At 41.1% G+C, this 15,657-nt stretch overlaps 2 protein-coding genes across 2 annotated transcripts; both read left to right on the top strand.

Moving 5' to 3' along the window:
- Positions 1–152: 152 nt before the first annotated feature.
- Positions 153–6,987, top strand: mfsd10 (major facilitator superfamily domain containing 10). The gene is made up of 13 exons (XM_037099030.1): positions 153–407; positions 1,489–1,673; positions 2,233–2,329; positions 2,462–2,565; positions 2,781–2,939; positions 3,049–3,240; positions 4,666–4,768; positions 4,888–4,999; positions 5,101–5,209; positions 5,300–5,390; positions 6,093–6,140; positions 6,248–6,337; positions 6,502–6,987. The coding sequence occupies exons 2-13, from the start codon at positions 1,521–1,523 to the stop codon at positions 6,603–6,605; spliced, it is 1,362 nt and encodes a 453-aa protein (XP_036954925.1). The 5' UTR covers positions 153–407; positions 1,489–1,520; the 3' UTR covers positions 6,606–6,987.
- Positions 6,988–7,727: 740 nt separating this feature from the next.
- On the top strand, positions 7,728–14,710 carry LOC119019475 (selenocysteine insertion sequence-binding protein 2-like). The gene is made up of 18 exons (XM_037098097.1): positions 7,728–7,953; positions 8,444–8,568; positions 9,056–9,224; positions 9,305–9,392; positions 9,529–9,722; positions 9,813–9,897; positions 9,982–10,076; positions 10,459–10,599; positions 10,703–10,792; positions 10,943–11,026; positions 11,105–11,237; positions 11,378–11,544; positions 11,638–11,758; positions 11,882–12,068; positions 12,165–12,385; positions 12,691–12,845; positions 12,963–13,158; positions 13,344–14,710. The coding sequence occupies exons 1-18, from the start codon at positions 7,945–7,947 to the stop codon at positions 13,469–13,471; spliced, it is 2,388 nt and encodes a 795-aa protein (XP_036953992.1). The 5' UTR covers positions 7,728–7,944; the 3' UTR covers positions 13,472–14,710.
- The last annotated feature ends 947 nt before the right edge of the window (positions 14,711–15,657 follow it).

The raw sequence follows: 15,657 nt of genomic DNA, 5'->3' as shown, positions 1-15,657 counted from the left end.
AACGATTTGAAGTACAATTCTTACACATGCACCTTTAAAGACATAGAGTTAAAGATTTTAAAAGAAAAAAAAAAACAAAAAAAACAAGAGAGATTTTTTTTAATGCAATGTTTGGGTGGGTAGTTCCTCGTGACGAAACCAAGAACGCAACAGGCTGAGCTGCTGTCGTAACGGGCTCGACAAGTCCCTGAGAGACTGCGGAAGGCGAAAATACGAGTCTGCCCTGAAGGCAGCATTCTCGTCTGTGTTGCGTTGGTTGCGACGCGTTCTTGTCATCCAAATGTAAGAGGACACCGCTTCCTGGTGCGGACTAATAGAAATGGACTGATGAGACGGAGAGAGAGAGAAGGTAGTGCTGCCCGAGTCGGTGTGATCTGCTGTGATTTTACGAGTCTGCGGGAGAAACGGTGAGTACAGACGCTGGTAGAAGGTTTGTTTTTCTCTTGGTTAACACAGTAGGGAGGTCGAGGAGAGGTGACGCTTATGAACGCTGGTCAGTCTGTGGGTTTGATACCGCACTGTGGGAGGAACAACTTGGGGAAAATGTGTTTTTTATTATTTATTTATTTGTTTGTTTATGAGAGCAACGGCAACAGTTTTAAAACTAATTCCAGTGAGAACATGTCAGTACATTTACTAAGGAGTTCAGCTCTGGTCGGAGCATGTGCAGCTGTTTCCTCATTCCTGTATCCATCATCTCTACTGGTTGACCTGCTGTGATAAAAAGTATTACGTGGGTTGGGTTACACCTGTATTGGCACACATGCACTTTGTAAACATGTTGGCATATTTATTGAGGCATGTGGTGGATGCTTTCATCCAAGAGCCATGCTGCTGTGCTAATAAATTCAATATTTGGAGGTAAACACACTCAAGGGATTGATTTTCTAATCCTATTAAAGTCTTGTAAAGTCTGCCCAATTCATCTGCAGATTACTAACATAATATTTGTATTAATGTTTGTCTGTACGGGTCCCAGGTTATAATGTAGTTGTGTTTCCTTGAAGCATCTGTGGTTTAAATTAAAGATCAAATGGAGGAGACCATTAAGTTGACACACTTCCTGTCAAATCCAATTTATTAGAGGTGTGTCTTGCCAAACAAGTGTCTACAGTTGCCCATACAACTCAACATACGCAAAGAATAACGTTTCCAAAAAAGAATGGAACATTTGCTCAACTTTGAACAGAGCAGGAGGAATTTGAGGAAATGTATTAATGCTAGTTAAACTCAGACTATCTGTCTGAATTTTGTCCTTGAATGCCTTATATTTAGGTCCAAGACACGTCATTTCTTTCCAGGAACACCTTCAAGGAAGTTGCACACTTGTAAAATGAAGCTGTTTGTTGCAACTGTGGCACTTCCTCAATGGTTAACTAACTTGTTCTTTGAGATTAGAAGTCATGCCAGTCGAGACTGTAAATGTAGCGCGCTAGTATCTGTTCAGTGCTAACGTACGTACGCCGTGTGTTTTCTATCCACAAACAGGAACACAAGCGACACAAGAGTCCATCGCAGGAATGTCGACCGTAAACAAAGCGGCAGAGGATGGCGGCTCCTTCTCCTCAAAGGTCATCAACATCGTGTTTATCATCCTGCTGCTGGACCTGCTGGGATTTACACTGATTCTACCTCTGCTGCCTTCCATTCTGGACCACTACGCACAAACAGGGGTTGGTTTTGTTTAGTTTTGCTCTTCCAGAAAATTAACACCTTTTCACTTTCAAGTGTTAATTGGACATTAAAAAGAATGGGCAGTACAGATCTGGTAAAATCAAGTTTAAAACAACCAGGATTCACTGTGATGAAGCTTGTTTAAAGATGACATTTCTTCATCCAGGAGCACTTCCTCTTTTGACCTCTGAATCGGGGAAATTAATATCACTTGTGGCTATTTTTTCAGACATTTTCTTGGCAAGACAGTTATACATCAGTTTCACCTGCATTTATGTTCTCCAGCTGCTCCTACAGCAGTGAAGAGAAATGGGACAGGACGTATCAAACAATGTGCAGAATTTGATAAACACTGTCCGTCGCATGTGTAGAACAAAGGGGGAGCTTTGTGTGAAAGAATCTGTTTAATAAAAAAAACAAGTGACTCATGATAATTAGATTAGCATTCTTAGGCCGTGTCTTTGTGCTGACTCATGCTGAACTGACCTCCTTGCTCGTGTCTTTTAGATTCTCCCCCGTGTGATGTTGTATTTTCCCTGTGTTTCATCCCTTTTGCAGGATGCCGTGTATCAGTCTCTGCAGAGTGTTGTGGATTGGTTCAGGGAGGCCGTGGGGATTCCCCTGGAGAAGAAATACAACACTGTCCTGTTTGGAGGTACGTTTAATTGATTTCACCTCCGACGTAGGTCATTTGGAGCTCATCATTTCGTCATACTGTAATCATTTAAAAGAAGAATTCTAACAATGCAGCTGAGACCCGTTCATTTACAAGCTCCTCCATTTTCAGGTCTGATCGGGTCGCTGTTCTCTCTGCTGCAGTTCCTGATGTCACCTTTAACCGGCGCTCTCTCAGACCGACATGGCAGACGACCCATGCTCCTTCTCACTACAGTGGGTAGCATCCCATATTGCCACTTTTTCATGACTTTACGAAATAAACCTCACTATTCTGCACACATCCATGCCATTGGAGGAAAGAGCAACAGTGGGACAATATCATCAGTGCTTATAAAAGTCATCCACTTGGCTCAGTTTGTTCTCCACTTGTGTAAGAAAACGTGCAGCCTTGCGCTCAGTGTTGATTCCTTCGGGTCTGATTTGTCCAGTTGGGGCTGATGTCCTCCTACGCGGTCTGGGCCATTTCCCGGAGCTTCAGCATGTTCCTTTTGTTTCGAGTAATTGGGGGCGTTTGTAAGGGCAACGTCAGCCTCTGCACTGCCATCGTTGCCGACCTGCCTTGCCCAAAAGCACGGAACCGAGGGATGGTAGGCAAAAGTTTTCTTTGGCCTTAATGGAAAAAAAAAAAACTTGAGGATGTGAATGGATGTTTTCTGTTTATGTCGCACTTAAATGTGCATTTTTCATCATCTGCAGGCCATGATCGGCATCGCCTTCTCTGTGGGCTTCACTGTGGGACCTCTGATGGGCGCCTACTTTGCTGTCAGCTCCAGAGCAACAGGAAATGTCTTCTTCCAGACTCCAGCTCTGCTCGCTCTGGCCTTTAGTGCTGCTGATCTGCTCTTCATTTGGCTCATGCTGCCAGAGACGCTCACAAAGGACGTCAAGGTTAGCTATGGAAACATTCACACTGCCAGCTGACAAACTGAAGCTGCTTTGTTTTTTTTCCACGCTTGCAGGGGTCCACAGGTGGTTTTAATGACGTGTTAAATTAGACCCTTTGTCGGGCTGAAGGTGGGTGGATTCACGCTGGGTACGTCACCAGACTCTCTGAGCTGATAATGATAATGTTGTAAATTGACCTGCACAGGTACTAATAAGCTATGAATGTTGGAGCTGTCAATCTAAAATGGTCCTGTGATGGAAAAATTCCTTTTCATTATGGGTTGATGAATTTTGAACTATTTTGTTGAATATGATTTCTTATGCAAACGTATGAACACCTAACCTCTGCCATATATGATTGTAATAGAGTCACGAACCAGCCAAAACTCAGATAGAAAGTCGCCTTCTTGTCTCATGTTTTATGTCTGATAATTTTATGCTTCGCACAGAGTCCCAGGTCATGCGTCATTAAGTTTTAACTTTATGTCTTGTGTGGATGAGAAGCCTGTCTGATTGGGATAGTCGTATGTACGTATGTGTGTAGCTTAATCACTGCTGGCGCCGAGAGTGCTTGTCTCTTCCCCTGACCTTGTTGACATCTGTGTATAAATTGTGAACACTCCTTTACTCTGGGCTCATTCACTCAGCTCATGAATTTGACTGTGTGGTGAGTCCATCTGCAGATGGTTGGATTAAACTTACCGAAAAGACAGATCTGACTTTACTCTTTTATTGGCAGAAATTTCCACCACAGTCCGTACACGCCCACACAGAACAAGTCCGATCAGGCATGGACACACCTGTGAGGGGAAACAATGGGTGTGCAGGGGCTTTAAAACATACAATAAATGGGGGGGCAGGTTGAGGTGGGGGGGTCTACCAGTCAATCATTCGTTCAATTCATTACTAATATTACACTATATTACGTTATATTTCGTGTTCTTCAATCCTGGTCCTCCGAGCCCTCTGTCCTGCATGTTTTAAATGTTTCTCTGCCCCAGCACACCTGATTCCAATGACTGGGCTCCAGCAGAGCCGATGCTTTTGCAATTTAAACCAGATGTTGAAATGTGAGATATTCTAGATTAGATTAGATTAGATTAGATTAGGTAGGTTTTATTGATCCCACAGCACGGAAATTCACTTGTTATAACAGCTCGAGATACAACAAGTACAGGAATAGGAATCAGAGAAATACACATAAAGCTAAGTAGAAAGTAGAATATTTACAAACTGCAGACTCACCGCCAGATGCTAGTAAATCCTGCACACCTGACATTTCATTGTCTAACGACTCAAATGCCGCATGCACAGTTCTCAAAGCCATGAAAATGGGTCTTGAATGCATAACTCTAAACATTTAATATACATCCTAATACATCTGCTTTATCTGAATACCTTTCTAATTTGTTTCCTGATGCATCCCAGGCGTCATCTTCAGGCTTCGGGGACTCCAGGGACCTTCTGCACCCACTGTCCTTATTCCATTTTTCAGCTGTTACCCGGGTGAAAGATCCACCTGCAACAAAAAGTGAGTACTGCTCGCACAGGATTCCTCTGTGAAGGCAGAAGCTGACACCCATTCAACCCATGTGCAAGGCATGAGTGAACTCTGGCATGCTGATAAAAAAGTAATGAATGTCTTTACAGGAATGCTGAAGCTTCAAGTGTTGGGCCTGGTTTATTTCTGCTACCTCTTCCTGTTCTCCGGTCTCGAGTTTACGCTCAGTTTTCTGACTCACCAACGCTTCCAGTTTACAAGGTGTGACCTCAGAGATAAAACTGTGTATACTGTCAGTTACAGTAAGCATGTCTGAACACCAACCTTGTGTTTTTTTTACAAGCATTTTTTTCTGTCATTAGTATGCAGCAAGGAAAGATGTTCTTCTTCATTGGTGTCATCATGGCTTTGATCCAGGGTGGATATGCCCGCAGAATAAAGCCCGGGCACCATATCAAGGCTGTTCGTACGGTAGGAACACCTTCTCCTTACAACAGTTAATGATGCTGATGGATCACAGAGAACTCGTCTTCTTTAATGAACCATGTCTCTCGATTTCAGGCGATCATAGCATTAATCCCGGCGTTTGTTCTCATCGGGCTGTCATGGAATATAACAATGCTTTATGTCGGGCTGGCGTTATACTCATTCGGTGAGTCCAGTTTGTTCTGTGTGTCATTTTAAGACAAATTTAACCCTTTTATGTTAACCAGAAATGTGCCTAATACATGATGGATTGAGAGGAGCATGACGCATACAAGTAGAGTCTCAACAATACTTATAAGCCCTGAGTAAAGTGATTTGGTAAATTAATGAAAAATGATTGATTGGAGCTGAAAATCCCCCCGAAATAGTTTAAAAATCATTTAGAGTAAATTAAAACAAGCTGAAAACCAACACATAACGGACTTATCTCCTCTATGCCTCAACATCATTGTGCTATAAGTCAAGTAACCCTAACCTAATATTACTTCTATTACAATCTGTACACGACACAACACAGTCTACCCCCAGGCCCTCTAAAAACAACCCTTTTAATTGGTTGTAAATGGAAAGAACCCTCGGGCAGAGCAACAGCAGAGTGATCCCTCTTCCATAATGTCATTATATGACACATGACTACATGTGAACCACCCTACAGCCATTTTGTCAGGAGACTTCCTGGTTATATAGAAACACACCACCTATCACACACATGAATTACAGTTTGTATGCAGCAGGATAACAACCACAGGCAACGCATGGTATGAACATGTGCTAAAACATGAAACATATCTACATCTTGAGGATCTATTTATGCGTTTTGAAAAAGGTTTTCTTAATCTCACGTGTTATGCCATTCCCTTTGTTACAGCGGCTGCAATAGTAGTCCCATGCTTGTCTACGCTCGTTTCTGACCACGGTAAAACCTCTTATTCATTCTTATTTATGATGACTCACAGACCGTTTGGATTTTATGGTGTACTGAGCACACTGTTGCTTATTATCTACTGTGGATATTTTCTCCAGGCTCGGCCAGTCAGAAGGGCACAGTGATGGGGATTCTGCGTAGTTTGGGCGCTCTGGCCAGAGCACTGGGACCAGTGGTGTCGTCCTCCGGTAAGAAAGAAAGACCACAGTAAAGGCGCCAAATGCACCTGAAATTTCTCGGCAGTTTATGAAGCGTTAGTCAGAACACGAAAGCCACTATATATAATCCTGCTTGGTAAAAATTGCTGTTTGCTTTGCTTGTGTACTCAAAACCACTGTGTTTTCTTTCGCAGTTTACTGGATAGCTGGAGCTCAGACCTGTTTTCTCCTCACATCAGCCTCTTTCATTATCCCCCTGGCTCTCCTGAGAATAGCTGGGAGGCTAAAAGAGGAGTGAGACACGCAAAGACTTTTGGATGTTCGGTAGATTTAATGAATGTTTTATATATTTACATCTGCCTGGAGAACAAGCACTACTTAATACGTCGACATGAACAAAAAAATAATAATAATAATAATAAAAAGATGCCAAGGACCGTCTCATGAAGCAATACATATCACAAGATAATGATGCACCTGCCACAACAGAGGGACGTTATTGGCTGGGCTACAAATAACATTTGTTCTTGTGAAACATGGATATCATTTTATACTGCTATATTTTATGAATCACTCAGATTTTGTATTTTACAAAAGGAGCATTTTATTTTAGTTGTCTATAAAAATGTGGATATTCTATTTTCTTGTACAAAGAATAAACGAGAAAGTCAACATCTGTCTATGGAAAGTAATTCCTTTTATTGAACATTTTACGAAACGGTTTTAAATGAACCATTTCAGTGGTTGATGGTACCTGTGCCTTTAAGTTAAATTTTGAGGCGCTTTTCCCATTTTATGCTGCTACATACATACATTGTACTCCACAACTAGTATATGACTGCTACAAATGTTTATGCAGATTAAGATGTCCAATAAAACTATATGATTAATATATGATACAACCATAAAATAAGGTGCATTTTTATGAATTAATATATACAGATGAGTAAAACTTGAGCCACATTAAGATTAACATTAAGATACTGCTTGCAAAATGCGTGAATAATGTAACGCAACTACTCTAAAATGGTGTAGGATTACTTTTCCTTTGGGAAAACCCTTTAAACCTGAAAATGTTTTTTTTAAATATCCACCAAGGGAGCACAAAATAAACGTAAATACAAGGCTAAGAGAGTTACAACCAGTCTACAAGACGGGCCCAACACATGAAGTAACCATGCAAGTAATGATGCACAGTTGATATTACACTTATATGGTGTAAATGTACAATTATTATTACCAAAACCAAAGTGGTACTATTGAACTTGGGGTTTTGGCTTATTTTTGACTCGGTGTCATTTTTTAAGAGAGTTAAATATTAACATTTTGTCATATCTTTGTTAAGAGGTACCCAGAAGTAAAGCATTTTGTTTGTAGCCCTTGTAAATTTGAGTTGTCCTGCTGTCGGCCGATAGGTGTCGCTGTAGGCTCTCTGCACAGCGCACACTGTAAACATCAGCTGTGTCAGTCGGGTTGAGCTAGCTGCTACTGCTATGCTATCAAACAGGTTTGTTAGCCTGGATAGCCAACGCACTCGAGGGCTGATTAATGCAGCACCGTCGTAACCGAGACTTTGACAACACCCGCAACATCGAGTGAACATGCGGACATGTGATTACATATAGGAAAACCTGAAGATGGACAAGGTAATTTACTAAAAGTAAAAGTAATTTGTTACGCTAGCTAGCAGTCTTACCGTTAGCTGGTGACGCTATCATGCGCTGATGCATGTAGCTGAGCGCGGCTAACTTTTAGCTAGCTGTAGCTGATGTAAACCTGTTAATGGTATTTATAAAGTTAAAAGTTGATTGGACCACACCAAAAAGCTGCTGGCTATTGGGTTTTGTGATACATACCTTTTTGACGAGTTTGGTAAAAAAAAAAAAAAAAAAATTAAGACTATGTGAGACATGCTATCAGCGGACATATAGCTACATAACTTTGTCGTTAACTGTAAGTTGCTGAGAACAACAGTTGAGTTTAAACTCATCGTTTGTGTGAGTCAACAATGTGAATAAAGCGATCGGATTGTGAATCTAATACTGAACTTACTGTGGCGATACATGGTTTCACTTGAGCTGTCAAAGGTCGTGTTTCAGCAGACAAATGATGACAGACAGTCTTTACTCTCCACAGGAGAGCAACCTGTCATCCGTCCGGTCCTTGGACCATAAACAGAGGAGACAGAGGACGGAGCCTCCTGAGCCATCACCGCCTGTGATGTTGCCAAATCCTTATGTGTCCGACAAGAGTTTGAGAGGGTAGGAGGAAAATCATAGTTAGATATTTATCTCAAACAGTGTAATCGTTCACCCGACCAATGGCCTGTGAAACCACTGTCAAGTAAGGCCAATATTTCACAAAACACAGCATTTCAACACACACGACAACATTTCATATGGACTACATATGGGTAAAATTTGTCTTTTGAAATGTTTTTGTAGTGTGTGAACTTTTGCACAAAACACTGCAACCTTCCTTGAAAAAAAAAACAAAAAACATAATTTCCCAGAACATGACAAAGTTTCACCAAACATGACTTTTCACAAAACGCAACAGTAACAAATCTGAAGTGTCTAAGTGTTTGGTGAAATTTTGCAGCGTTTTCTAAATTGTCTCTGTGTATTGTAAAATGTTGTTTTGTATTTTGAAATGTTGTCGTGTCTTGTTTTCTGAGATACTGTTGTGCTTCGAGGGTTTGTTCGAAGTCAAGCCCCTCATTTGTGTTAATTTCTGAACTACGATAAGGACCTGGTCAGGCATGGGCCCAAAGCAGAATCCATCAAAAACAAATGGAGTGTCAGCAGGAAAAGGTGATGTGCCGAGGAGTCACGGCTACAGCAGCAGCCGTCGTGTTAGGGAGACCAATCAGGATTTTATGCAGAGAGAGCGCCCCACGCGGGATCCGCAAGCAAAGGTTTGTTTCATCTTTAGAATCAAAAATGCTTGATGAAATAAACTCTCTGCGTGAAATTAATTTCAGCGATTTCTCCACAGGCATCGAAAAGCAACAATGACTCTCCTGCACAAAGCAGAACTGTGGGCAAGAACTCACAGAATTTTTTACAGAATTCACAGAAAAAAGGTAGATATCACACCAGGCATTGTTTACTCCCTGTCACCTCATAGGTGTTTTTCCTGAACATAACTCATCTGTGCGCACCTAATTTCCCTCACGTTTAATCATCTTAAATAAACTCTTGCTTGTAATCGGATCGCAGGCTCTCGAGGTGCCCGATCTGCCCCGACTTCTGCAGGGAAGACAAAACCAGCACAGGCAGCCATGACCCCATTTGAGGTTAAGATGACTGATTTCCCAGAGTTAGCAGGTCCTCCTCCGGTTCAGAGAGCATGCTGGGGTCCAACCCCTCCATCCACGAGCCCTCTTCCGCAGACATCAGCAGTATCCTGGAAGGTGAGCCGACTCAGTATCACACACACATTGTGCATTTTATGGTTCATGCTTCTCATAAATGTAATACTGTTGTAATTTCTTATGGAATAGTCTGGAACAAGAAGATCCCAAACTCAGCCTGACCCCCAACAAACAGCTACAAATGCTAAGCCAGATTCCTCTGCTACCTCACCAGGTAGGTGAAAGTCCTTCTAGTTCCAATTAAAGGTATAGAAGTGGAATATAAGATATTAATCCCCTTATTTATTGTTGTTAACAGGTCAGATGGTGGTCACTTCATGGGCAAATGTCGCATCTCAACCTCCAAAGAAAGTTGTCCCTAAAGAGGCTACAACTGGCTACAACCATATGCAGGTGAGAGGACATGTTTGATTGAATCTCAGCATAACTGCTTGATTTTTACAGGATATCTGCAGCTGTTGAACACTCCTACATTTGAATTATAATAAACTTAATTATACAGGTCTTCTTGTGTGTGATTACAGACTGTTGAGATACATTATACATCCACAAAATCATTTATATTAATGTGACAGTGGATCGTGCGCACAGGAGGACATTTAAGCCTCTTCCAGAACCATCAGATCTATAGCAAACACTGGTTCATCCATGTTCCACCACTTACCTTTTTAATTGTGTCCATCACACTGACATAAATGTGACCAGTATGACAATTGAAATTGCATTCTACATGGTATAAAATCGCTTTGTGTCCCTTTACTTTGCCTCACCTCAGACGGAGGAAACTGTCACGCAGCGTGAAGATGGAGCCCCAGGGAAGAAGAAAAGGAAGAAAAAGAAGAAAAAAGCTAAAGGTGATGATGCAGAAGCTGAGACAGAAGAGCCAGCATATTATCAGGAGCCTCCAAAATTTGAGGTAAATCAAAGTCTTGTCTTTATTCCCTTTCAGTTCAAAAGCAAAACCCATTTCAAAGCATTTAAAAACGTGTTGCTTTTTTGTTGTCTTTTTGTCCTGTCAGGATGAAGAAGAGTTTCCGGGTCTGACTCTTTCTTTGACTGGGATTGATAAACTGATAACTAGCAACAATGCAGCAAAACTATGCAATGAGGTACATAGCAGTTATTATTATTTAACCTTGCAGATAATTTTTCACATTTAATTTATAATTCTGTGTCTTTAGCATAATTTAACATGTTTTCAGAGTAGAGAGTCATTAAAATAAGATTTACACTTGGTCATTTTTTTGTGCTTTTCTCAGGAAAACCAGAGAGAAAGTGTTCAGCATCAGTCTGTTGAACAAACCAAGGAAAAGTCACCTGCAGCAAAAACTCAACAAGGACAGGTTTGTTAAATGTATATTCATGATAACATACTGGTAAAAACAGTTTGGATTGAACCTGAATCTGTTTCTGACTTCCAGAAAGCTGAAAAGGTGTCTGGGAAGAAAAGCAAAGTTCCTGTTCAGCTCGACATTGGTAACATGTTGGCCGCCCTGGAGAAGAAGCAACAGTCTCAAAAAGCTAAGCAGGACGCCAAACCAGTCATTCTCTCAGGTGGGTTATGGTCACATTCTTGACTTCTGCTACATTATGTTCCTCGTTTATCTTTCTCTTTATGATACATGATTACATTCACTTAAAAACCTACTATGGTTACTGATCCATTTGTCTTTGTAAATGATTTTTCTTTGTAGTTGGTGGAGGACTGCCTGTTGTCCAAAAGCAACAATTAGTCCAGAAGAAGCTGCCCTGGCAGCAGGATAAAATTGCCCATAATCCCCTGGACTCCACCAGTCCTTTGGTGAAGAAAGGCAAGCAGAGAGAGGTTCCAAAAGCAAAGAAACCCACTCCTCTAAAGAAGGTATGTCCACCCACTCGCTCTGGGACTACTACAGGCACGCTGCATTTTTGAAAGAAAGTGTTTCAGCTGTACAGACATGTTTATTATTCTCAGGTCATTTTGAAAGAAAGGGAGGAGAGGAAACAACGACGACTGCTGGAGGAGAGAGGTCTGCTGCCTGAAAATGAGCTCCAGCCCGCTAATGAAGAGGAGATGGGTGACACTAATGCCACAGGTCAGAAAAAGCATGGGAGACAATAGAATGCAATAGATCCTGACTCCAAGTCATCACAGCTTTAAGTAGACAAAGAAAGTCTTTGATTAAAGCTGATATTTGATATTTATTTTTGTGCTTAAGAACGCTCAGATGAAGTCAGAAGTCCATCAGAGGAACCTGAGGATGAGTCGGAGTTAAATGGCACAAATCAGACGGTGAAAGAGGATGATGAAGAAGCCAAGAAAAACGAGACAGTAGATCAGCAGACCATCTTACCTGTTCCCTGCCCAGCAAACCGCCCCAAAATCCACAGCAGAAAGTTCCGAGAGTAAGACTGTAAAATCATAATGACTCACTATATACTCAGTCACAAGTTGTAATCTTTGTCAGTTGTCTGACTGTCCACCGTGTGTGCACCTGTCAGCTATTGCAACCAGATGCTGAGCAAAGACGTTGACGAGTGTGTGACGAACTTGCTGAAGGAGCTGGTTCGTTTCCAGGACCGCCTGTACCAGAAGGACCCAATGAAGGCCCGCATGAAGAGGCGCATCGTCATGGGGCTCAGAGAGGTCCTGAAGCACCTTAAACTCAGGAAGGTCAAGTGCGTCGTCATTTCACCCAACTGCGAACGCATCCAGTCCAAAGGTACTGGTACTTGGTACCTGGTGTTTATTTTCAATTCAAATTTTTTTTTGATGAGTGTGATGAGAGATCAGTTTGGGTAAGAGGTGACCAAAAGTTAGCTTTAACTGCTGAGCAAGCTTATGTTGGCGTTGACAAGTGTTTTCTGATTTATCCACATTTTCAGCTTAATGTGTGCATAGTTTGGCTATGACAGTATTTGCATGACTTAGCGTCAAACTCGGTTATTAATTTGAACGTTGGAGCAACAAGGTTTAGACATTTACATTAGATCCTGACATTCATAATAAAAACGTAATCTTTTGCAGGAGGCCTAGATGAAGCTCTTTACACCATCATCGACACTTGTCGCGAACAGGGGGTGCCATTCGTGTTCGCCCTCTCCAGGAAGGCTCTGGGTCACTGCGTTAACAAGGCAGTGCCTGTTAGCCTGGTGGGCATCTTCAACTACGATGGCGCACAGGTCAGCTTTATCACTAAGACAGTTCTTAGCATTAATGCAATTCCAATGAACACATCAATAGATTATTCATGACCATTGAAGGTGCGAACAAGCTGAAAGCGCTCATCATCCCCACAGGATATCTATCATAAGATGATCGAGTTATCGTCTGAGGCCAGGAGAGCCTATGAGGTGATGGTGACAAGCCTGGAGCAGACGGACCATGCAGAGGCGGAGCTGGCAGAAAACACTGAGGAACAGCTGCAGATCAGCAGCTTGGCTGAGGAGGCTGAGCTCAGTCCTGATGCCACACAGCCAGAAGAACCAGAATACAGTAAGTTACTGTCCTGAGCCAAGGGTTGTGTTACCTGCTCTTTTAGACCAATTGCTGTAATTTTATCACTTTACGAACTAATCCTATTTTACAAGAGGTGCGGAGTTGGAGGATGATATCACAGATTTCACCGTCGAAAGTCAAATAAAACTCAAATAATTATCCTTTTGTTTTTCTTTTTCTAGTCAAGATTTGGAAGAAAATGTTGGAGAAGGACTGCAACCACAAGTTTTTGAACTTTGAGGAGCAGCTGAGCGCCATGTGCTTGGAAAGTGAATGTACTGAGAACACTGATGAAGTTGAGAAAAGTTGACAGTGGCAAAGCCATATGTGCCTCTAAAAATGAACCCACGTGTCCTCAACGCCAGCACATCAGAAACTAGGATTGACTCGAGTCAGTTGAGTCACACACGCAAAAAAAAGCAATGAAAGGTGCCCTGCTGCTGTGGCTCCCAACATGGGGTATTTGTGAGGAAACGAATCATGTTGCTAATGTTTTGCAATCAATCATAATTTCCCAAGTCTGATTTGTGTGTTTGAGTTAAAGATAATTGGGCAAAAGTGTGTGTGTGTGTGAGTGTGTGCGGATACTATCCTGGAGAGATAAACCACTCACTTTTTAGGACCAAGCTTGAACAGATTCCAGATCCCACAATATGAATTTTCAACCATGTTGTCTGTGAACATGCCACAGGAGGATATATACTGAATGTCTGTTGAGCATCAACCAGTTACACAGAACAGCACTTGGCCTCCTCTGCTCATCATCAAGTTTCTTTCTGGCATTTTTTTTGCTTTATTTGTCAGGGACAACAGTGAGCTGACAGGAAGTGAATGTCAGGATGGTACACACTTGTGGGCATTGTAGTCGCATGGTCAGTGTCTTGTACGGCCTCAGATAAAGGCCATTAGATTTTTAAGCTTTTGAAATGATAGGTTGTTTATCACCTGTTTAACTGTCAAACAAAACTGCATGTGAAATCAGAGCTTGTGAATGTAGAAGTTCCCACACTGCCTAACACTGACGGCTCCTCAGATTTGTACTTGAATTTGTAACTTGAGTATTTGGCACTGTGCGGAAAATTTGAGCGCCGAGTTCCACACACAAGTTTTGAGTTCGTACTCCGTTTCTGTTTGTGTTGTCTTTTGTTACTCTGAGGTTTACAAAGGTTGACACGCAACAGGAGACTTTTGAGTCATCTCTGAACATAATTTCACAAGCTCCGTATCATGTTGAAATTCTTTTGAGCCCAGTCTTAAACCCCTCGGCCACCACGACACACCTATGTTCAGTATAGAGTTAAAAATTAAGCTATGCTCGTTTTTGCATAAGAATTGAATTATGTTTTTGCTTGACAAGTCAGAACATGTAATTATGTGTTTGTTTTGTTAATCCTGATTGCACTACATGGTATTTTGTATTTGTGTTAGACTACCAAAGTACTACGCAGTGTTTGTTGTACTGCCTGTGATTAGGTGTAAGTGGTAGCATTTGACTTTCTTAAAAGATAAAAAAAAAACAGCTGCATTACCAGCTGTTAGCTTGACTCATTTCGTGAGTTTTCTGTTTACCTACATCGTGAGGAAAAAATACTATGAAGTGTCAATGATAAAATAGGACAAATAACAGTAATCTAAATTGATTGGTAAAAGTAATCAAAGGACGCAATAAACTGTTTGAAATGGACAAAACCAACAGTCGGAATTCAGACGGTGACCTAACTGAATACTGTCAGGGAGGGAAGATTTGGCATATGAAGATCTATGAGTAGAAACTGTTAATTTGAAACAAAGTCACAGTCTTACGCACTCAGTCATGTGAATTTTACAACATAAGTTTGACGTTTTGGTAAATATGCTTATTTGCTTCCAGTTTGCAAATGAGTTGAGAAGACGTCATCTGTCAGATATTGGCTGTGTTCATGTCTCTATGCTAAGCTAACTAGTCTCTGTATAGAAATGTATTAGGTAAAGATTTGAGCTGCTTGAAAAAAAAAATCAGAAATCGTCAAACTAATCTTTGTAGTTCAGTAAATTCTGTGGTAGTGAGAGACCAAACTGTGAAACAGTAGGATTTAAGAAACACATGATGAAAGGCTGATTGTTGTTGTAAACATCTATTTTTTTGATGATTACTTTTTTTTAAACAAATCCTTGAATATGAAATCTCCTTAGAGAAAGGATAGATAATAAACAAGAAACAATGTTATTTTTGTAATACATTAATTGACGTTTCTGTTGTCACGTGTTACATAGGACATTAAAATCAGATGAGAGTTTGGAGTGGATTTATGATTCATTCTCTTGTTCAAAGTATTAATGTAAAGCATAATTGGCATGAAGAGGGCAAATGCAGTATTCAATGTAAATGAGATTGGATCATGAATATAAAACAGAAAATGAAGTGGGCCAAGAATGCTTCCCAGTGGGAATTAATTCTGACCATCTGTTCATAAATGTGAAGTAAAAAATGAAAATTCAACAAAGAAAGAAATATTT

Source organism: Acanthopagrus latus, chromosome 5 (genome assembly GCF_904848185.1).
Source record: "Acanthopagrus latus isolate v.2019 chromosome 5, fAcaLat1.1, whole genome shotgun sequence".
Lineage (NCBI taxonomy): Eukaryota > Metazoa > Chordata > Actinopteri > Spariformes > Sparidae > Acanthopagrus > Acanthopagrus latus.
The sequence above is the reverse complement of the archived record's forward strand: the minus strand, read 5'-3'. Positions and strand labels throughout refer to the sequence as shown.

What these genes read in the sequence shown, in the direction of transcription:
- LOC119019475 (XM_037098097.1), top strand. An exon ending in TCCGACAAGAGTTTGAGAGG is followed by an intron (nt 8,569 to 9,055) that starts GTAGGAGGAAAA and finishes AACTACGATAAG; the next exon opens with GACCTGGTCAGGCATGGGCC. An exon ending in CATCAGCAGTATCCTGGAAG is followed by an intron (nt 9,723 to 9,812) that starts GTGAGCCGACTC and finishes CTTATGGAATAG; the next exon opens with TCTGGAACAAGAAGATCCCA.
- mfsd10 (XM_037099030.1), top strand. Translation starts at nt 1,521, where the DNA reads ATGTCGACCGTAAACAAAGCGGCAGAGGATGGCGGCTCCTTCTCCTCA. An exon ending in AGATCCACCTGCAACAAAAA is followed by an intron (nt 4,769 to 4,887) that starts GTGAGTACTGCT and finishes ATGTCTTTACAG; the next exon opens with GAATGCTGAAGCTTCAAGTG. An exon ending in CAACGCTTCCAGTTTACAAG is followed by an intron (nt 5,000 to 5,100) that starts GTGTGACCTCAG and finishes TTCTGTCATTAG; the next exon opens with TATGCAGCAAGGAAAGATGT.